Source organism: Cuculus canorus, chromosome 6 (genome assembly GCF_017976375.1).
Source record: "Cuculus canorus isolate bCucCan1 chromosome 6, bCucCan1.pri, whole genome shotgun sequence".
Taxonomy (NCBI): domain Eukaryota; kingdom Metazoa; phylum Chordata; class Aves; order Cuculiformes; family Cuculidae; genus Cuculus; species Cuculus canorus.
The window spans coordinates 7,643,146-7,665,550 of NC_071406.1; the positions used below are offsets into that span (position 1 = coordinate 7,643,146).

Below are 22,405 nucleotides of genomic sequence, written 5' to 3' on the forward strand. Positions count from 1 at the left end.
TACATTTGTCTGTATATCCTAATGTATCTGAAACTAACCTGAGCTTATATTGGAATTGCCTATTAATTATGTATTGCAAATCTGTAAAACGTCCCGTTTCTTAAACTTGTCAGCGAGAGACTGGTCCAAAATCTGTTGAAATCAGTGGAAAGCTCTTACGAAAGGGCAGCATTAAACCCAGTCTTGACTGTTGGGCGTCATTGAGAAAGAACATAAAGATAGAATGAAAAACAACCTCCCCAAAAAACCCACGGAGAATACAGCTTGACTCATGATGCACTATAAATTAAATACTTAGAATAAAATGCTAAGATGTAAAAGAACTGCGTAATCTTACTTAAGATGTAGCCATATGGAAGTTAGAGATGCAACATTTCATGGGCTGGTACTCAGAATGCACAGTACAAAACTGCTTGCTGTGCCAAGTTCTGCTAAGCTGAACCAATGCATTTCCATTTGACTTCAGGGGAAATGTAGTGTTGAAACTATCATGAAAATTTCTCCTGCTGAGTTTTAACTCGGTTTAATGGGTTTCATTTTTACTAGTTCGTTTGATTTCTCTCATTTCCTGGGGCTAAATAAGAAGGTACTTTTTCAGTGTCCGTGACCAAGGTTGTACAATGAATGTCTTTGTTGATGCTCATGGTGGTTCACAAACAATAACTGCAAAATATATTTTAACTTAACGTCTGTGATTTGCCCTTCTTGAAAATTCTTTGATGGCTTGAAAAGCTAAAGCTGGCAGGCATTTTGACTCTTTTCTTGATGAGAATTTGTCTTAAGACATTGTAAAAAGCTTTATCAGGTTATGTTCAAGGTATGTCTTAGATTATGATGACGTTTTTATGCTTTATTTTTAAATATACCATGTGAATTTGAAAATATCATGAATATTCACGAATATTAGGCATAAACCACTGTAATATTGTAGGCCATATGAAACTGCTTGATTCTGCCTAGCTGGCTTGTTAATGGAAGAGTAGGTAGGAGTGGGATGGATATTTGATGTGTTTGTTGCTGGTACTTTTTGGAGAGTTTTGCACTTCGCCATCTTTCTGTTTTGACAGACAAAAAAAAAAGAGGGTAAAACCAGGCTACTACATTTTCATGTAATTTAGTAGACAATTGTATGTCTTGAGGCAATGGAAGAATTGGGAAGGAGTACAGATACCTGGCGAGAGAGTCAGAGTACGTAGTTCATGAGTCCTTGGCTTGCTCAGCGTCATCTGCTGGGTTGCAAGTTGACATGCAGGAAACTTAGAGGTGCTGAACAAATCATCAACAAAGCAACGGTCATGAAATCCAAGGAAGAAAAAACCGAAATAACTTGAGAAATAATTCTGAATCTCAACAAAAGATGAAAATTTATGACCAAAATAAAAATTTACAATTCCCTATTTTTCTTTGTAAGAGGAGAAACATACTCTGATGTAGCTGATAAACCAGAAACTCTAGAAATATAGTAGACCCTCTGCTTGTGTACTTTGGGCCAGGTACAGCTTATTACTTCATAGTGTTTTGTGCTGTGCTGTAGGATGGCTGGGGCCAGCAGGAACCTCTGGAGGTCAGCAGTCCAATGTCCTTCTCAAAGCAGGGTCGATTAGAGCAAATTGTCAGGTTAAAAGTCTGAATCCAATCTGTTTTGTGATTTGAACACTGAACCATCACTGAGCCAGTTAGGGCGCACATAGAAATGGGAATTATCCCCTTCCTGCTCTCCATAATCAGTGCACAAATATTCTTTTAGTAAAACTTCATTGACATAATAGCTTCTTCTTGGGCTGCTGAAGCAAAGCTGAATTCTGCTGAAAGAAGAAATGTATTGAAATTGATGTAACAGTGATTGTTCACGTGCATAAAAATAAACCCAGTAAATAGCAGCAGAAGTGATTTCTTAATAGAAGACCAAAGAATTAAGGACGTGAAAAAACATGTTATGAGAGGTTGAACTAGTAATTAGCTATACAACCAAAGGCTATCTCTTGGACTGGTTAAATTCAGAAGTGAAGGGCTTGGATTGGAGTGCTGGAACTGTGTGTGAGGAGAAAGTGAGAAATACCACTCTAAAAGGAAAGATGGAGGAAACAGAATAACAAACTTCAGGAACACAGCCTTGTGCAAAAGCTGTGAAAGATGGAGCTTTTAAAGTATAGTTGGTTGGAAAGATCTCAAAACTGTGAACTGTGAATCTCTTCTTTCATTCCCTCTGCTCAGGAAAACAGGGCTTTGCTCACGGTGAGTTAATGGAGTTAGCCGGCAGCCTGCTCAGGTCAAATGGAGTGAATGGAATAGTGCTACTTCTTAGGCTATAAAGCAGCATCCCTGTTGTTACAGCATGGAGCTACAACCCTGCATTTCTGTGCAATGTAGCACAGGACTGAGTACCTGCTCATGCCTGAAGGCTGCATTGCTCCTAGGATTTTTTTGCCTCTTGGGTTTTGTTTAAGCCTGTACGTTCAGTATTGCAAAACCTAACTCTCTACAGCATATTTAACATAGTGATTCTTGACAGTTGCAGCTGGTGTTTATTATATATTATTTTGTTGATAGTACCAAGTTAAATTCTGTTTCCCAAGTACCAGTCTGTCAACATCTTTCTTAACCCAGTGCCAGAGTAAATAGGAAACCTTACTCATAATGAGCATTCTGGATTATGCCAAGAACATTTCTTTCACTAGTGGGTTGGTTTTTTTTTTTGTGTTATTGCATATGTCAGACTCCAGTTTGTCTGTCCTTCATTACCATAATAAGAAAATTAAATTGAATCATAGGCAAATAATTTCTAATGAACTTGTGATGCCCTGTCTTGCCATGACATAATACGTAATGAAGGCACATATGCCTTTTTTTTTTCTTATATTGGAGAAGCTGTCATCCCAAACATTGGCAGTAATACTAAAATAACAAGAATTAGATAGTCTACTGTGTGGCAGAAAAGGGTGCAGATGTCTGTCATACCTCTGTCTGCTTCTGAGAAAGCTTTTTGCCAGGAGAAAACAGTCATTCCTGTCCTCGGTGGGGCAGCATATGATTCTGGAGTGCTCCCTCTTTGTGGGTAAAATGATGCTTTACTTGCAGCAGTAAGTGGCTTCAGTTATGTCTGCTCATGTATTTATTTTGCATGTCTTTTCTCACCTTATACTAGGTTTAAGAAAAATGGATCAAGGATTGGGAAGGTCTTGCTTGCAGTCTTTTGCAGATATTAGCTAAAAACTTTGCCATGTGTCTGTGACTTCACTTTCATTTCTATTGATTATACCTCAGCTGTGGCAGCTGGGTCTGATACTGTCAAAGTGCTGAACCCACTGGCCAAGTGAAAAATGCCTGCCCTGAGGATGTGATTCTTAATAGAGTCTTAAATTATATAGAGAATGAACCAGTATTCTTATTTGTTTTGACATCCAGAAGAGCACAACTGTGAGAGCTTAATCCAAGAATTTCTAACTTAGTTTGAGCTAAAAGCAATCTCTAAGAAAGATATTTGGCTGCTTCTCAGGGATGGAGTAAATAGAAAATCTGACACGTGATTAGAATGCTGGATACAACAACCGGAAAGGCTCTTACATCCCTCACCGCCCTACCCCTGTGTTTAATTAAGCTCAATGGTAAAGTTGTACATCTTTCTTCTAATCTGTGTGTATATATATAGCTTCAGTTTATAAGCGCATTGCGTTGTTTTGCCTTTTTCCTGTCTGATGAAAGAAGACTCTCCGGGTGGTTCACCGGGGTTTTCAGTTGTCAGATGACTCTAGGAATCCACTATATGGGTATCCCTGTGTAAGGATTGCCTATCACATAGGGAGATGTAACGAAGAGAAGGGAGGAGAGAATGAAACAAATAAAGATATTCTGACCCTCTCCTAGGATTTCATACGCTAGGTTGGAAACTTATGGCTATTTAACAGTATAACATGGGAATTAGGATATTTAAAAAATCATGTGAAGCATATTAATGATATCGACAACTATTCTATAATACCCAATGAGTACAATGTTACCATCTTACAAAGCTATTTCCTTAGTTGCTTGATAGCCTCCTGGGTAGGTCCTCTCTGTCAGTTAACTTTTCACAGAGGATGTCTTGCATTCAGTTTTTGATTGCAAGTAGCCTCTTCAGGTAAAGGGGGCAGAATAGCAAGTAGGCATGTTAGTGTTTCAAGTACTGCCACAACTCAGTGAGTGTTTATTAAGTAGAAGGCTACAGATTTGAACAGTTTTTCTTTTGTAACCTTACATTTTCTTAGGCATGTGACCTTTGGAGAAGCCTAGTTGTGATTAGAAACCCTTACCAGTTGCTTAGTTACCTTCTTCTGGAATTTAGACTGAAGTAAACAGCAATAATAAAGTCATTTGTACAACTCTGTACAGTACACTCAGTCTGAATTGAAGGTACTTGAAGGAACAGTCCTTTGCTGTAGTGTTTGCTTTGTCAGCATAGGTATCTTATGGATAAATATTCTTTTTGACACCTTGTTCTCCGGCTCTTTACTTTCTGGTACAGTTAATTTTTGGGAGACAGGGGAAATGGGATATGTACATGATATCCTTCTTCAAGGGAAAAGTGCTGTATGGCTTCACGCGATGATGTCTTATTGCTTTGCACTATGTTATCTCTTCGAATTGCAAATCTGCTTTTGCTCCGTACTCTTTTGTCCAGTTGCTTATGGTCTAGTCCAGGGCACACTGGAGGCTTTCATCCTGCCAGTGATTTTTGCTCTGAGGGCGATCATTGGAATTGCCCTATATTACTTTATTGCTGCCCTGTGGGGGTTCTGTAGAAAGCCATCACCATTGCTGCCTCTGGCAGAGCCGCATCTGCGAGTGGAGGACTTTGACACCTCTGTGTGGCTGCAGGGAGTTAGTGGTCATTGAGTTTGGGTAAAAGCTTCTTTCTTACTGAGCAAATGTGATGACAGGTGAGACCCTAAGACAGAGTGAACCTGTCCCTCCAGAGGAATTGTAGCCCTTTTTTCCCTCTTGCACATGTTTAGATGACACCACTTCAGGATATTCACCCCAGGGTCTGGTCATGGGGAGCCTAGTGGAAGTTATGTTATATATATGTGTATTACGTTTAGGCACACAATATGGGGATTGTAACGTATCCTATTCTTGCACCGAAAGCTTAAAAGAATTAGAAACCACCTTCTATAGGAGGAAACGGCTGTGATACTACTAGGTTAGCTCTGGCTCTTCTTTCTTTCCCTCTGGTTCAAATAAGAGAGCGTACTGATCTCTGTGGTTATGAGGTATATTCTCTCTTGTTTCGCAGAATTAAAAAGCCTTATTTTTTCAGTATTAGCACTGTGTTTATATTTCCTTGTGCGGTTTGGCTCTGCTGTACTGGTTAGTCTGACTAAATGAGCACTGTCTATTTAGGTAGTGTTGAATGAAAATAATCCTCCCAATTCAGACCCAACATATCAGTCACATTGAAAAAACTGTGGATAATTTTATCTATGCCATACATACGAAAGAGACGTTAAGCACAGATGGCAAAATCCACACCTACCCACAGTTCAGGGCAAACCTGTGGCTGGAGGAAAAGCTCCTTTGCGATGAGTGAATGGAATAGTTAAGTGATCTGGAAAAATGTCTAATGCATAGAGGTAGCCTGCAAAACACTAATAAGCAAAGAACCTGTCTCTGCAGCTCATGTTTAGTTCTCATCTACCATGAGTTGGTCCTCACATAGCACATTCATGTCTCTCCTATCTAGTAGGACAGTGCAGAGTTTGCAAAAGAAGTGTTCACCTATGCTTAGATATCTGCTTTAAAGGAGGAGAAATACAGTTTCTTTTTAACCACACTGAGAATTTCTAAACCATTCTTTGTTCTGAAATGCTTAGTCAAAATACTACATCCAGGTACAGTGCTAGATACAATTTTTAGAGGAGCTTCATTAGGCTGAATGATATATTTCTCCATAAATCCTTTATCCACTATTCAGGTAATAGTGAAACAATCATAAATTTTTGGTCTTATCCAGGGAGAAATGCGTGGATAGATACATTTATGCACGCACACACACAAGATCCTCACATATAGAATTTATATTAAATATGAAATAGCAAATGTGTATATTTATACATTCTAAAATCTGTTTCTGAAAGTGTGGCATCTGTAGACTTGGCAATGATTTTACTGGAGCTAGATCCAAAGTCTATTTAATTTATGAAAGCTTTCCTTTTACTTCACTGGTGAGCTTTTGTATATAACACCTAATATTTACACATAGATAGATATAGAAGGTCCAGGTTTTGTGTTGGTCTGTATTGGAATTTGATAGTCACCATAAAAATAAGTATTACAGAAATTCTCAAAAGGCTTATTCCAGCTTCAGGGGAATGGCAGAATCTCCAGTCACCTGCTGCAATGCTAGGAGCAGCTCTTCACAAGCCAGGAAGGTGGTTATAAGGCAAACGGACCATATGTGCAGTTGTACAGGCTGTGCAGACCAGGAACTAGAAAATAGGTCATAAGAGTTTTGAAAATCTCCGAGTTGTAGAAATATCTCTTAGCTTTTATTGGCAGATATTTAATACCTGGAGAATCAATTTATTTATGGAGCTGATGCCCCAGTTCAGCTGCCCGATTTTAAAGGATGTAAATACCCTGTTCTGCAGTGACTAGTTGAACTCTCGAGTATAATAAAAGTTTTAGAAGGCCTATAACATTTTCAACATGAAATGGATCCCTAGCATAGCTAATCTGAGTCTTAGATATAAACAGCATTTCCTCTGCATGCTCCTTAATAAGAGATCAGACTATGTGATAGCGTAGTATATTTTTTTATATATGGAGAAATTGGCTTTCAGTGGTAATTTGGACTATTACTTATATTCTCTTTACTTCCTAGTCTGTTTTGGGGCTTGGTGAGAAAAAGGAGTAGCTGTAATGATACTGATCTGGATTCTGGCAGTTGGAGGTGGATTATGGAACATGTTTGATGAACAGTGAGCCCACTGTGTTCCTTTTAAATTGCATCTTAAAGTGACTCTATTCCCTCTTCACCGAGCTCCAGGCAGGTGTGAATACTCCGAACAGCTGTGATTCTTTGCAGTCTGGTGTATGAGCCCTTCTCAGTAACTAAGCCTGATAATAGATAAGCTACACTGCAAACATAAACAAGCAATATAAATGTCTAATTAGACACAAAGAGGCTTAAGGTTAGCAGCAGAGCATGACAAAGAAGCAGGAATCCCAAGACTGAGGCTGATACTGCATCTTTTGCCCGTGTCTTACAGTAATACGCCACAGTGGCTCGTAATCGGTCTCTTTGGAGTAAGCCCTTTAACGGATTTAAGAGGCAGATTTTTACAGTCTTCACAGTTCTGGATGTCAGTCTTATGAAAAACGTGGCTAGAATTATCTCAGCAATATTGCAGAATGGGTAGCAAAGAACAAATGTTAGTGAACAGCTGCATGGTGTTAATAATTTTAGTTCTTCATTGTAAAATAACGAGCAGCAGAGCTGTGCTTGTGGCACAGGGTGCAGCAGACAAACAGGCTCTTTCCTGACGCAGAGATGCTGTACCCATAGCGATTTCCCTGTCACCTGCCCCTGCTGTGTCTGGGGGTGTGCGGGGGCACTTGTTGCTGTGCAGGCAGTCGTTCCTAGTATGGCTACTCAGACCTCTACCCTGCTGCTTTATGTACCCTTTCTGCGTGGCAGGAGTGGTCCTTGCACAATTCCTCCTATTCCTCGTGGTGGGTTAGAATGTGTGGATAGCAAACAGAGGCTGCTGTGGGGGAGAAGGTGGCTGTGAGGAGAAGAAAAGCTATGGGTCTTGGAAAAACAGGGATTGCAGTTGCGATCAAAGGCAGAGAAGGGAAAGATTGGTCCACCTCTGTGACATCCCCAGCTGTCTCTTGGTGCCCCAAATGTTCTGATTTGCAGTCACAAACACTTTCAACCCTTTCTCTCAAACATCCTCTGACTTTTCCCCTTTCTGCATTCTGAGTCCACTGACTCCTCATATTGACATTTGCACTGGTGAGACTGCACCTTGAGTACAGTGTTCAGTTCTGGGCCTCTCACCACAAGAAGGATGTTGAGGCTCTGGAGTGTGTCCAGAGAAGAGCAACGAAGCTGGTAAGGGGGCTGGAGAACAAGTCTTATGAGGAGTGGCTGGGAGAGTGTTTAGCCTGGAGAAGAGGAGGCTGAGGGGAGACCTTATTACTCTCTACAACTACCTGAAAGGAGGTTGTGGAGAGGAGGGAGCTGGGCTCTTCTCCCAAGTGACAGGGGACAGGACAAGGGGGAATGGCCTCAAGCTCCAGGGGAAGGAACCAGGAGAAGTTCAGGCTGGATATCAGAAAAAAGTGTTTCACGGAAAGAGTCATCGGGCACTGGCAGAGGCTGCCCAGGGAGGTGGTCGAGTTGCCTTCCCTGGAGGTGTTTAAGAAACGGGTGGATGAAGTGCTTAGGGACATGGTTTAAGGGAGTGTTAGGAATGGTTGGATTCGATGATCCAGTGGGTCCTTTCCAACTTGGTGATTCTATGATTCTATGATTTTGCCTGTGCTTGAGAAACCTTGGGCTGGCTGTGACTGGAATTACACCCTTGGTTACTGGAATCAGAATTTAAGAACTGCCATAATGCAAATTTTAAGTGAAAGTAGGCCTGGCTTTGCTTGAACAGGCTGTGTGCCTCTCATCTAGAAGAAATATGGTGCAGATTATTGCATTATTGCTCCAATTTACTAATGAACGAGCAGTCACAGAATGTAATTTGTATTTGGTAATGGGAAGAAATAATGAAAACATGAGTACCAGCAAAGCAAAGAGATACAAAAGGGTTCCTGTCGTGTGGTTAGACACCAAAGATAATTTAGGAAAATTTATAGAGAGGTACGGAGTGATTCTCATTCTGTGAGAGAATACTGTATGCTCAAATATATTTTCCTAACTCCTGACACAGCAGAAACTCCTTGGGCGGTTGCCTCCCATGTTGTGCCATGAGACTTCCCTTTAGTGATTCCATATACGCTATTCACTCTGTCACCCACTAATAAGAAAATCCGTTCAAATAATAGGGAAATGGGAATTAAAACACTTATAGTTTTATTAAATTAATCATTTTTATCATATATTTTCTTTCTTACTTAAGCTCCAGAGGTTTCATTAGAGGGTTTATTCAGAGATTAAATCCTCTGTATGTCATAAAACAGATTTGCTCAGTTTTGCTGAAAAAGCTCACATTACTTCTAGGCTTAGAGCTCCTATTACTTTTATTGACCTGCAGCTCATTTTAATGCTAAGTTATGGTTCCTTGCAAAGTAATAGTTTTAACGCTACTGCTTCACTCCAGCGGTGAAAAGAGCCAGTAGAGATTTTAACATTTCCTTTTCTGTGGGCTATTAGGAGCCATTAGTGCTGAAAGGTCTTGACAGAGCCTGCAGAGAGAAAGATTTTAGAATAAAAATGCATAGAATCATAGGATAATTCAGGTTGGAAGAGGCCTCCGGAGGTCTCTAGCCCAGGCTCTTGCTCAAAGCGGAGTCAGCTGTGAGATCAGAGTAGGTTACTCAGAACTTTATCCAGTCATGACTTGAACACTTCCAAGGATGGAGACTCTGCAGTCTTTCTGGGCAAACTATTCCACTGTTTCCCATGGTGGAAAACTCGTTTCTCCTAGCAATATATATCCCAGTAAGGTTCTTAACAACCATGAAAATACAGAATTAAACTAAACTAGAGTAGACAGGCTCTTGGAAGATGACAGATGCATGTAGGAATTGGGAATATTGTCTTTTATTTATAGTATTATAGCTGCCAGAGAACTGGATGAGGAACTGAAGTGTGTTTTTGTGGCAGCTTTGTGAATGTGCAAATATAGTTTTTACCCCAAGAATATAAATACAAATGCTAGTAGTTTATAATTACTTTTCTCACAGTTCTCTTTGTCACATTTATCTCTGTAGCTTTATTAAAATGTTTTCCATGAATAAGGTAAGTAATCTTGATACAAGAAAAAAATTTTTTACAGTGAGAACATTTGATCACTGGAACAACATCGCTGGGGATATGATGGAGACCCCGTCAAGGGAGGTTTTCAATATGCAATTGGACAGGGTGCTAGATAATCTCATATAGGCTCCCTTTCCTGTGGAAGGTTGGACCAGATGACTTTGAGGTCCCTTCTAACTTGGGCTGTTCTATGGTTCTTGGGCTGTTCTATGGTTCTGTGAGGTTTACAACAGTAGAAGTAATAAAAACCCAAATAACCCATGTGATCAAAAAGGATCAAGTAGTCTGAGATACAGAAAGTAATAAAAATTGTGGGAGAATAGAGCAGTATTTGACAATAAGGTTAGGTTTTTAATACTACATTTTAAGTGTATCATATGTTAACAAAACTGGGAAGTAATTAGAATGCTACTGACAATCTTGTTTTCTTCTACATGGTGTCATCACATTTTAGGAACTTTCTTAATGAACTTTAGGCGTGGTGAAATAGGTTCCAGGATGTAACAGACATACTACCAAGTACGCGAGACCCCTTTCCCTCTCCACGGCCCCGAGAGAACACTCTCTGTAAGATGCTAAGAGAAACTTAACACATTTTTGCAGATCGTATTTTTATGCATAACTAATTTATTCTGAATACTTAATTCTGTTGCACCACCTTTGCTGTGTATGACAGCAGATTGACTTGTGTAACCAAGAGCTTCATTACAAACTGTCATTGGTATTCCATTTGCCAGAAAGACAGCAGGATGATAATTAAGAAGGGAAGCCTCTTGCAGTGGCTATTTTATAGTAGTTAATTGATATGATGAAACCTCTGTTATTGGTCACCCTTGTGCAGTTTACCACAGATCCCTTTGGGGTAGCAGGGCCTGTTGTGGTAGGCCAAAGGGTAATGGCTTTAAGCCAAAAGACGGTAGATTCAGGCTAGATATAAGGGTCAAATTTTTTTACTGTGAGGCACTGGAACAGGTTGCCTAGAGAAGTTGTGGATGCCCCATCCATGGAAGCGTTGATCTCTAGGTTGGATAGGGCTTTGAGCATCCTGAACTACTGAAAGGTGTCCCCGCCCATGGCTAGGGGTTTAGAACTGGATGGTCTTTAAGTTCCCTTCCATCTCAAACTACCCTATGATTTTGTGTAAAGAGTAGTCAGTGTGCAAGAGCCAGGCACAAGGTAAAATGGCTTTATTGTGATGATTAGTCACCATAAAGATCTGGGTGAAGTTAGCCGTTAGTTCTATGATGGAAATATTGCAGAATTTTAGTCTTGTCTCTTGTGACCTGTAGGGAGAATTGTCAAATAATTACAAATGTAGGGCAGAATTAAAGCTAAATCTATGAATTAGAAGGCTGTTTTGTTGTTTCTGCTACATGTAAATAAACTGAATAGCTGGACTTTTTCTCCTTAGGACATTAATCTTGTGATAAAAAGAGGAAAAAAATGTTAACTTACTGATAGCAGCTTGAAAATTCTCTGTTTGCAGAAATGGAACTCTCTGAATCTTGGTACTTTTCAAAACCACTTGCTTAAAAGCCATTGTCTTATGCAAAGTAAGAAATCTTTGATTAAGGGAAAGACTATCAGGTGCTTACAGTGATAGATTTCCTTCTCTGGTTTCCTGATGAGTTGGGAGAATTTGTCATCAAAATGAAGAATCATGTCTATTAGAACTCCATACAGGGAATATGTTGTGGAAAAGATGAGGTGGCAGCTATATGTCATGTAATACAGTTACACTGATCTTATTTTGATAGGTATGAGTGTAAATATCCAGAGCTGATGTGATGCAGAATGACTATTTACAGGGCTGTATAAATATAAATAAATGGATTGTCTTTGTGTTGTAGCACCACTTTCAGAAGAATGTCTTTTGGGAATTGTCAGGTAGCACACCCAGAATCAAGCATAGACTGGAGACATGAGTTTATTTTTCAAGATTTCTGAATTCCCCTAGAAGTGAACTAGCAGTCTGTAGCTCAAAAACTGTACAAAGTCTTTGGCAGTTTTGAAAGTCCAAATAATATTATTCTCAATACCTGAGGCTGCAGTATAACCGATTTAACAGTATTTGTCATCTGTGACAAAAATATATTGAAAAGCTGACAAAGTTGATGAGTTCATTTTTTAATAAAATGAATTATACTCTATTATCTTCTGGATTCTCAGATTGAAATACTGCATCAAAAGCACATCAAGAAGTATCTTCAGCAGACCGTGACCTGCTACCAAGACCCTACAGCAAAGTAAAGAAGATTGGTGGTTTCCCTATTAAAATTGTAATATTAAATTCTCCTTACTGACAACTTAGTGATGTAGCTTTAATTACTCTTACATTCCAAGTGCCGTTGCTCTAAGAAAAACACCTTTGGAAGTTTGAGTTTATTGACCTAGAACCTGATTATCCTCTAGATACCTTGTCCTTTCTGAATCAGTCTTTTATTCTTTAAACCATACTATATTCTAAAAGATTCAAATCATGGTTTTCCATTATGTTTTAAAATATTTTGACTAAATTATCTCTGTTCCTCTTTCTTTTTAGAAGCAGAATATTACATGGAACTGAGAGAAATTTCAGTTTCGTGCATTCTTCATTAGACCTTTCTGTTGCCTGTCAAACATGTAGTGATCACCTGTGGTGATTTTGCTTTATAGATCAATTTTATTCGTGGTGTTGTAGTGGATATTTCGTGGGCAAGTCTTCTACTAACTCACGTAGAAATGACTGTAAAATAAGTACATGGTCTCCAATAGCTGCTGGAGGTGTAAGTGGTACTGGGGGCACATGATACATGGACATGTGTTTATCGTGAGTGTCACTGGACAGAGAATACCCTCATATTTTAGCGAGAAGATACCAGTGTTCTGGAATATGAAGGCATTAGGTGAGTCAGCAGTTACTTACGAGTGTCTGATTTGCTGTCAGTGATCACAGGGGAGCTGGAGGTTGAGGAGATTTATTACACTATGGTGATTCCAGGCCAGGTGTATCTATAAAGTCTAACACTAGGTTTTCAGCAAAACCTCATTTCTGTATCACTCTTCCATTAATTTTTATGGGTGCTTTTGAGTTGACTTGAACTTATTTGGAAACGGCAGTTGGCTCATCTAATTTAATTTAATGGTATTAATGAAGTTGCATTTGCCAACAAACTTGGCACTAACAGCCTTCGTGTGCCTTTGGAAACACTATTTAGTTATGAAGCACTTGAGTAATTATTAGCAGATGGAAGTTAACGGGCTTGTATTACAGTTTTCATTGTCTAATAGCTTAAAAATAAAGCAAGCTTACAATAACCAATTTCAGTTTGTCTATTATGCACCACCATTAACATTTCAGATTAATTTTTGTAGGTTTCTTATTTTATACATTTGTATATGAACTTTGCGTGATTTGCAGTCTAGATAGAAATTATTTTCTGGTAAATAAGATTGAAAGAGATGCAATGCAGCATTTTGTTCTAGTGGTTTTGCAGATAAATTGATACACACAAGAAGACAAGAAACATGTATTTTAAAGTACTGTGCCATTACTCATGAATTTTGCATGGCTGCCGATTTGAAAAGCCAGCATATACAGGAGATGCTAGGCTTGCTAAATATGATGACTGAATGCTGATTCAACCCTCAGACTACGTTTCTGCCTGCTATTAATACCCTTGCCACTGTTATGAACAGCTTCCTGTTTTCTTTCTACTTTTAGCTATTTCTGGTAAAGTAAGTGTATGGGAATGCTGTTGACAAAGTAGAACTTACCTGGGGAATATGTGAAGAGCTCAAGATTGCTGAAGTCATTACTTACCTGCTGGCATAGGCAAAGATGCGAGATATTTGCTGTTATGCTTGAGTGGCTGGAGAGCTTACTGAGATCAGAACAGCCCCAAACTCTCCAACATACTTGAGAACCAAATCCCTCCAGTAGTCAAGGCACTTGCTGGTTTCCTGGGTCCATCAGACTTGTGCCAGCGAGGCTCCTGTCAAGCCCTTAGGGAACGTTTGCTTGTCTTTCTCAGAAGATGTGTGCAGGGAATAGAAGGTGTGCTCAGGGAAGTTGATGACACTTCACTCTCTTTCCCATACCCTTGGCATTCCACAATATGTATTGGCATAAGGAAGTTTAATCTGTTGTTTCCAACTCAGATTTGTGGCTATGTTGCTTTAAGTCTGCTGGAAATGATACAAAAGCTTTACTTTCAGAGTTGCTTTCAGACAAAATGTCAGCATATTCTTCCAGGAAATGCATATATCTTATGTCAACCTGTCACTGGCTCAGCAAATGGCTTTAGGCAAGTCAGCCACCTTTTGTGGACCAGTTCAGTGTTCAAGTTACCTAACGCCTGCATTTGTCCTCGGTAAATCAGCACAACTGTTGGAATAGAAATTTCTATACCTCATCCAAAAGATATAAAATTATTATTACAACAGAATCTATTGTCAAGGATTGTGCAGTACAAGCTTCTTGGGTTATGGCAGTGCTAAATATAGTAATATAGAAAGATGGTACTGAAAAGTGGATCTCTCTGTGGTGATCCAGTCAGATAGAGAAAAACTGGAAATCTCTAAAAGGAATCTGTTGCAGGACAGGGACCTGCTTGCAAATATGCAAAATATGGAAAATGGAGTGTCCTCTTTTTACAATAGATTATGTTCAACAGGAATGAGGGCTGTGTTGCAATTTACTGCAGAGGAGTTAAACATCTGTCTTCAAATAAGTATAGCAGTTTTACTTACCTGAGATGAGTACATCACCTAGCATACCAGTCTGTTGCTAGGAAGGGTGTTAGATTCTGTGTTGTCTGTACTCCTCTGTAGAAAGGCAGTCCCTTTACTAGGACTTGGAGATCCGTGACAAGTGGTGTCCCTCAGGGGTCCATACTGGGACCAGTGCTGTTCAATATCTTTATCAATGACAGCGAGATTGAGTGCACCCTCAGCAAGTTTGCAGGTGACACCAAGCTGGGTGGTGTAGTTGCCACACCAGAAGGATGGGATGTCATCCAAAGGGACCTGGACAGACTGGAGAAGTAGGACTCTGAGAACCTCATGAGGTTCAACAAGGCCAAGTGTAGGCCAAGTGTAAGGTCCTGCACCTGGATTAGGGCAATCCCTGTTTTCAGTACACGATGGGGGATGACGTGCTTGAAACCAGCCCTGCAGAGAAGGACTTGGGGGTGCTGGTCGATGCTGGTCGATGAGAAGCTTGACATGAGCCGGCAGTGTGTGCTCGCAGCCCAGAAGACCAACAGTGTCCTGGGCTGTATCAAAAGAAGCGTGGCCAGCAGGGCGAGGAGAGGGGATTCTGCCCCTCTATTCCTCTCTTGTGAGACCTCATCTGGAGTATTGTATCCAGTTCTGGAATCCTCAACGTAAGAAGGATATGGAGCTGTTGGAATGGGTCCAGAGAAGGGCTACAACGATGATCAGTGGGCTGGAGCACCTTCCCTACAAGGACAGGCTGAGAGTTGGACTTGTTCAGCCTGGAGAAGAGAAGGCTCAGAGGAGATCTTATAGCGACCTTCCAGTACCTGAAAGGGCTGTAGGAAAGCTGGAGAGGGGCTATTCGTAAAGGCTTGTGGGGATAGGATGAGGGGGAACGGGTATAAACCGGAGAGGGGCAGGTTTGGACTAGATATTAGGAAGAATTTCTTCACCATGAGAGTGGTGAGGCACTGGCACAGGTTGCCCAGGGAAGTTGTGGCTGCCCCATCCCTGGAGGTGTTCAAGGCCAGGTTGGATGGGCCTTGGGCAGCCTGATGTAGTGGGATGTCCCTGCCCATGGCAGAGGGGCTGGAACTGGATGATCTTTAAGGTCCCTTCCAACCCAAAATATTCTATGATTTTGTGACTTATATGTAGGATTATGTGTGGTTTAGTGTTGCATGTGTTGAGGAATAAAATAACCAGCTACTTATTTGTGCTGCTGCTGCAGCTGCTTTTTCTGACCTAGGCAGAGCAATGCCAGTTCAACTGCAGTCTCTAGATTGAGCTTGACGTGAATATTTCATGTGCTGCCAACCACCAGATGGCCTGATGGCTGAATTTTTGAAAACAGTAGCATGCTACTGGAATAATTATAGCCTCCGTAAACTGAGCTAAGAGGTGGGTACTGAATGATCATAGGATGGTTTGCATTGGAACAGGGGACCTTTAAAGATCTTGTAGTCCTAATTCCCTGCAGTGAACAGGGACATCTTCAACTTGATCAAATTGCCCAGAGCCCTGTCCAACCTGACCTTGAAAGTTTCCAGGGATGAGACTTCTACCGACTCCCTGAGCAACCTGTACCAGTGTTTCTTGAACCTCATTGTAAAATATTTTTCTCATAACTAGCCTAAATCTACCTCATTTCGCTTTAAAACCCTTTCCCCTCATCCTTGCAACAGACCCTACTGAAAAGTTTGTCCCCATCATTCTTCTGGGCCCCTTTAGGTATTGAAAAACTGCAATAAGGTCTCCCCAAAGCCTTCTTTTCTCCAGGCTGAACAACCTCAACTCTCAGCTTTTTCTTTATAGGAGAGGTGATCCATTCCTCTGATAATTTTTGTGGTCTCCTTTGGACCCACTCTAACAGTTCCATGTCTTTCCTGTGCTGAGGGTTCCAGAACTGGACACAGGACTCCAGGTGGGGGTGTCACCAGGGAGAAATAGAGGGGCAGAATTACCTCTCTTTAGAAGATCATGCTTCTTCTGATGCAGCCCAGAAGTTTATCTTCTGGGCTGCAAGTGCACATTGCCAGCCCATGTCCAGCTTTTCATTAACCAGTACCCCCTAGTCGTTCTTGACAGGGCTGCTCTCAATCCCTTCATCCCCTGTCTATATTGATACTTGTCCCTGATCTCCATCTGGACTTTGAGCCATTGACCACTGCCATCTGGATGTGACCATCCAACCAGTTCCTGATCCATCAAGCAGTCCACCCATCAAACCCGTATGTCTCCAATTGACAAAGGATGTTGTAGGGGACTGTGTCAAAGGCCTTTCAGAAGTCTAGACAGATGACATCCATAGCTTTTCTGTTGTCCAGTGATGCCATCACTCCATCATAGAAGGCTGTTAGTTTGTTCAGGCTGAACTTGCCCTTGGTGAAGCCATGCTAGCAGTCTCAAATTGCCTCCCTGTCCTACATGTGCTTTAGCATAACTTCTAGGAGGATTTGTGCCATGATCTTCCCTGGCTCAGAGGTGAGGCTGAGAAGTTGGTAGTTCCCACAGTCATCTTTTTTACCCTTTTTAAAAATAGGTACGATGCATTTTTCCAGTCACCAGAGGTTTCACCTGATTGCCATGATTTTCAAATATCATGGAGAGTGGCTTGGCAACCACATCAGCCAGTTCCCTCAGGACCCTGGGATGCATCTCATCAGGTCCCATAGACTTACATATATTCCGGTTCCTCAGGTGGTCATGGACTTGATCTTGTTTTGCAGTGGGGAGGGACTTTCTTCCCCCAGACCTTTTCTTGTGGGACTTCCCATGTGAGTGGTGTGGGAAGAATGGTTGCCAGTGAAGACTGAGGCAAAAAAGTTGTTGAGTACCTCAGCCTTTTCCTTATCCATTGTTGCCAGCTGGCCAGTCTTGCTCATCAGGTGGGTACACTTTCTTGTGTAGAAAGCAAAATCTTTACCCCTCCTTCCTCAACTGTCCCTTGACGAATAACAAACAAAGAAAATACAACATTTGAAAAAAAAAAGTATGTATAGATATCTCTTCTTAACTATTTCATGTTTTAAACATTAAAATTGCTCTTACTATATTTCTGACTATTGTAATAGAATTTTTATTTTTTTAGTAATGAATTATTAGTAAAGTGGAGTTACGGATCTATCCATAACATAATACTGTAATAGGCTGTCTATAACTGTTTGTTTAGAGGAAATCAAAGCCTTATATCCTATAGTGTGTCATGGCAAGAAGACCTCCATCTCAGGACGGATGGGTGTTTAACCTCAGGTCTGTATGGTTAAACAAAAGCAGGAGTTTTCGCTTTCACTATGAAGTTCTAGGTGTGTGTTACATGCTTTGTAAGCCTCATTTTAACTTAAATTATTCCCTTTTAAACATTCTCTGTTGCTTTGCCTTCTCTTCATTAACCAGTTTGTTTGCTGTTTACAAGTCTGGATCGTAAGCTCTGCAGGACAGCAGTAGATTCTGATTCTGATGAGACTGTGATTCTTATTTAGGAATTGAGGGACCCTTTGACAACCTACAAGATGATGCACCTAACCTGCTGATTGTTATTTTAATATATGTACTTAAACTCTTTTTTTCTTGGAGATTTGAGAAACAAACAGATGTTTCAGGTTCTGTTTAGGCTACTGACCAGATTTCCCAAACATCTGTCCTGGTTTGATAAAGAGAATTAAGGTCCCCTGATTATTTCGCATGCAAGATCCTAGCAAAACAAGCAATGAGAAACAGATCTCTAGAGGACTCTATGATAAATCATCAGGAGCAGAAGATGTGTATCTTTCTCTTTCACTCTGAAACATCATCTGGTCTGCTTTGTTTTCTCATATATAATCTGGATTTTAAGAACTAGAGAGGAACCGGACATTTCTTTTCATTCTCTTCTTTAACTCAAGTCTCTATATTTACCTTCTGAAGATGTTTTTATTGTTAATAGTCTATTGTGTGTTACCCTTCAGCAGTGGGAGAGTTGACAAAGCTGAATATGTTCATAACATTCCTTTTTATTTTTCTCTTTTTTTCTTCCCAGAGCTTGTGTTATCTTGGGTGTCATATTCCTCCTGTCATCTATATGTATTGTGATCAAAGCCATCCATGATCTTGCGAAGAAGGTGCTTCCAGAAGTGGTAAGGTGATTCATGTTCTTTAAAATGTTCTCTTTATTCCCAACACTGCGAGTGAGACTGAGAAAGGCCAGCATCTCCTTTCAACCAGCCCTGGCAATGCTGTAGCAGGTGTGTAACCCGCCTGGCTGCACGTACCAGTCCTAGTCTTCAGGCAGTACTTTTTCCTTATGTGATGGAGTCTAGTGTTTATGGGTTTTTATAGCCTTGGCCCCGTCTTTTCATCTGCATGGTTACCTTTATGGACCAAATCCTTCTCAGTGTTATCACTTAAAGCTTTTATACAGGACTGTAAGAGTTCATTTACAGAGAGAAGGTAACTGGCAGAATTTTATGAGAAGAATACCTGCTCCAGTGGCTTAGTATTTTATTTTTAATGTGGAAAAAATGTATTTTTGGATTCTATTTTTTTGTTTTCCAGCTCTTGCCTCCAATTCCAGAGCCATGTACAAGTAGCAGGAATGAAACAGGTGAGGGGAGCATGCTGGGTGAAAGAGCTCGCTTTTCAGTTGGCTCAACAGAGAGCATCACAATGGGCTTTTCTCCTGGTCTCTGCTTTCTTTTGGTTATGAAAGCCAGCCCCTACTTTGAACATCTTTTGCCAACGGCCTCTCTCTCAGCTCTGCTCTGTCCTGTCCTGCTTGCTTCCTTTCACTAGTGGATATTAACTTCCCTGAGCAATTCTTATCCAAACCGATTACTCACTGGGAGGGCCATTCAGCCACGGTTCCACTCCCTGAAGGCTATTCCTAATGTAGTCAAACAAAATGAGGCGTCAGTTCAGGTATTGTGTAGACAATCTGACTTGGACCTTTTTTATTGAGCCTTCGTGAAGTGCATGCAGACTTTTGCATCAAGGCTTCACCCTGCCAAGTACCATTCTCAACACATTGCTAGAAAGAAACCTAAGCCCCTCACTTTCAGTCAGGAGATGGAGGCAGAGCTGGAAAAAAAAAAAGCCCAAGTGGAATTTCAGCTTGTTACTTGTAAGCAGTGCAACTGACCTACTGAATCCTGTGCTCCCATGGAAACTTCCAAGCAGTTGGACAACTACAGAAACTTATTTTCAGTAGTTTAGGGAAATTCAAGCAACGATGAGTAGCATCACACAAGCCCATGCACTAACACATTACTGAATTGCAACCAGATGCATTGTTCGGCTGCAGGTGATTCACGTCCTCTTTGCATTTTTCTTTTTCTTTTTTTTTCCAGTCTTTATCTTTACTGCCTCAGCTCTGCCAGCATAACACCATTTTCAGTTCTTCACCACCCTGGTTCTGTCAAAATTGTCTAGGTTAGCCTAAACACTTTTAATAGTCAGTTCTTAAACCCAACCAAAACATTTTGACAGAACTGGGTTGGGGAGTGAGCATGGATGCCATTGTGCCAGCAAGTGAGATTCTGATAAGGGTGAGGGGAGACCCTATGATGATGGCCAGCGAAAGGACAACCTCCGAACTTAGTTGTACCCAAACAGCGCAGCTGGCTACTGTTTGACTGCTGTTTGGTGAGAAAATGAAATATATAGTCTTGACTTTGTGAAGCAAAGGTACAGTAAAAAGGGAGGCTGTAATGATAATTAAAACACCCATTTGATGAGTTTGTGGTAGCATAGATGAGATTAATCTGGACGTTTCAGTCTAGTTCATTGAGGACAAATGCCCTAATAAGTCCAGCAGTAGGAACACAAGTTCAAACGGTGTAACATCTGTACCTTACTCTTCCATCATTACAAGTACTGGCTACAGGTGAGGTCTCTATTGCTTACATGGAGAGAAATGTCTCCTATTTGTAGCATCAACATTATCTATGACTTGCAGACAGGTGGTACTTCCTCGTTTTATTTTTTGAAATGAATTTACAGCAGGAAAACATATGAAAGCAGAGCTACAGAAAGGTATCCCTAAAGAGAATTTCCCATTACATTTCAAGGGTCCTGCAAGAATAATTTGTACAGATCCATTTAGTCACAGATTGCCTTGAACCCACCCTTTGGTGAGCTAAAACTGTGTTGAGTACGTAAAAGCTAGGGTGGATGCTGCTTATATTTGACCCAGTATGAGGATAAGTAGATAATTTTGTTCATGTCACATCAGGCTGACAGTTCTCGCTTGTTTAGGCACTCGAGTACTATCAGCCGTTTGAAAGATGTAGCTGGCAGGGCACAGACTGTGGCTGGCTAATGGCAGGGCAAAAGCCACACGCATATACGTAAAGGATTTTCATACCTTGCAATTCTGCCTTTAAAGTAGGCTAGAGCAAGGGATGAAAAAAGATGGTGCTTCTGTTCTGTGTCTCTTAAATGGTATGGCAAGGACTCTCGTTTCAAAGTCTTTCAGTACATCTCCCTGTGGGAAACTGATTCAGGACGGGTTGCATGATGGGTGAAATATCGCTGTGTAAACTAAGAATAACACTGAAAATAAAACAGGGAGACTTTTTTTAGCTCCTTTTAGATCATTCAGGGAGCATTATAGCCAAGATACGACTGCAAGTTATGGCCAGTGAGGTATTATGCCTGAGAGCTGCTACCTTAAAAATATTTTGGAGAAAAGGGTGTTGTTTAGTAGGCAACTTTTCGATTGCTTTAGCTGTGCTTGAATCTGATGCTGACTTTCTGTTTGTATAATGCTTTGTTAGGGGCTCCATCTCAGCAGAAACAGTCATTTTTCCCAGTTTGGGTCTTTGCTGGTTGAGCATGTTCCCAGCTAACCTGCAGCTGCCAGGCAATATCATGAGCATCTTAGAAGAGTGGAAATCTGCTCAAATTAAATCAGTGAGGGGCAAAGTTTCTGCTTCTGCTCTTTTATCTAGGGTGCTGTCTTCTACTTCTTGAACCACCAACGAATGGTTGCCAATAGAAATAATGTCTGTGCTATGTTATTGTGTAATTTAGCTGAGATAGATGGGAGAAAAATAAAGCAGCATTTTCTCTTAATGGGTTTTTGCATATCAGTGAAGTAACCAGTTCTGCATAAAAATAGTGACCCAAAATATTTTCTGACGGTGATCGCTGTATTACTGAGATTTCACATTAACGTGATGCTCTGATACCAGGGAAGTATCCTAGTGGTGTGTGCACAAACAGAACATTAAGATGAAGGAAAGGTAGTGTAATTCTACTGGAGTCCCAGGCTGGTGTAACACTGGAGTGAAGAGCTCTGTCCTAGGTTAAGAGGATGTATGCTTCAGTATCAGTTTCACATGTGAGTCATAGTCTCAGGGTTGGTTTTTTTGTACAATTTGTGTCTTTGTTAGTCTTCCTTGAAACAAAGGTCATTGAAATGTGGGTACTTCAAAGCATCTTGTGAAACGTTGGGATGTGTGACTTCAGTCTTAGGAGAGATCATGTGGATAAAACCCAACTGAAGAATGTTCCTGGTGTTCAGGTGCTGAACACAAAGCTAATGTTGTCAGTCTCAAAGGCAGAAATGTTTTGGAATACATTGCTCTACTGTTTGTGGGGGATTCAGTTATAACAAAATTAGTGCAGAGCAACATGACTGACTGCATTGGAGTCTGAAGTCTCTTTTTACATCTTAATTTCTGGTAAACTTCAGTGACTTTTTCAGAATTGAAAAGTGGAAACATAATTTCTCTTGTTCATTTTAATTTGTGTAAA

General features: G+C 40.6%; 1 protein-coding gene across 3 annotated transcripts in view; it reads left to right on the forward strand.

Moving 5' to 3' along the window:
* Positions 1 to 22,405, forward strand: part of TMEM163 (transmembrane protein 163) — a 106,023-nt gene that overhangs the window by 63,475 nt on the left and 20,143 nt on the right. For all 3 annotated transcript variants that reach the window (XM_054069321.1, XM_054069319.1, XM_054069320.1), the window contains one exon: positions 18,690 to 18,786. In XM_054069321.1, coding sequence (XP_053925296.1) covers positions 18,690 to 18,786 — 97 coding nt within the window. The remainder of the gene's footprint in view (positions 1 to 18,689; positions 18,787 to 22,405) is intronic.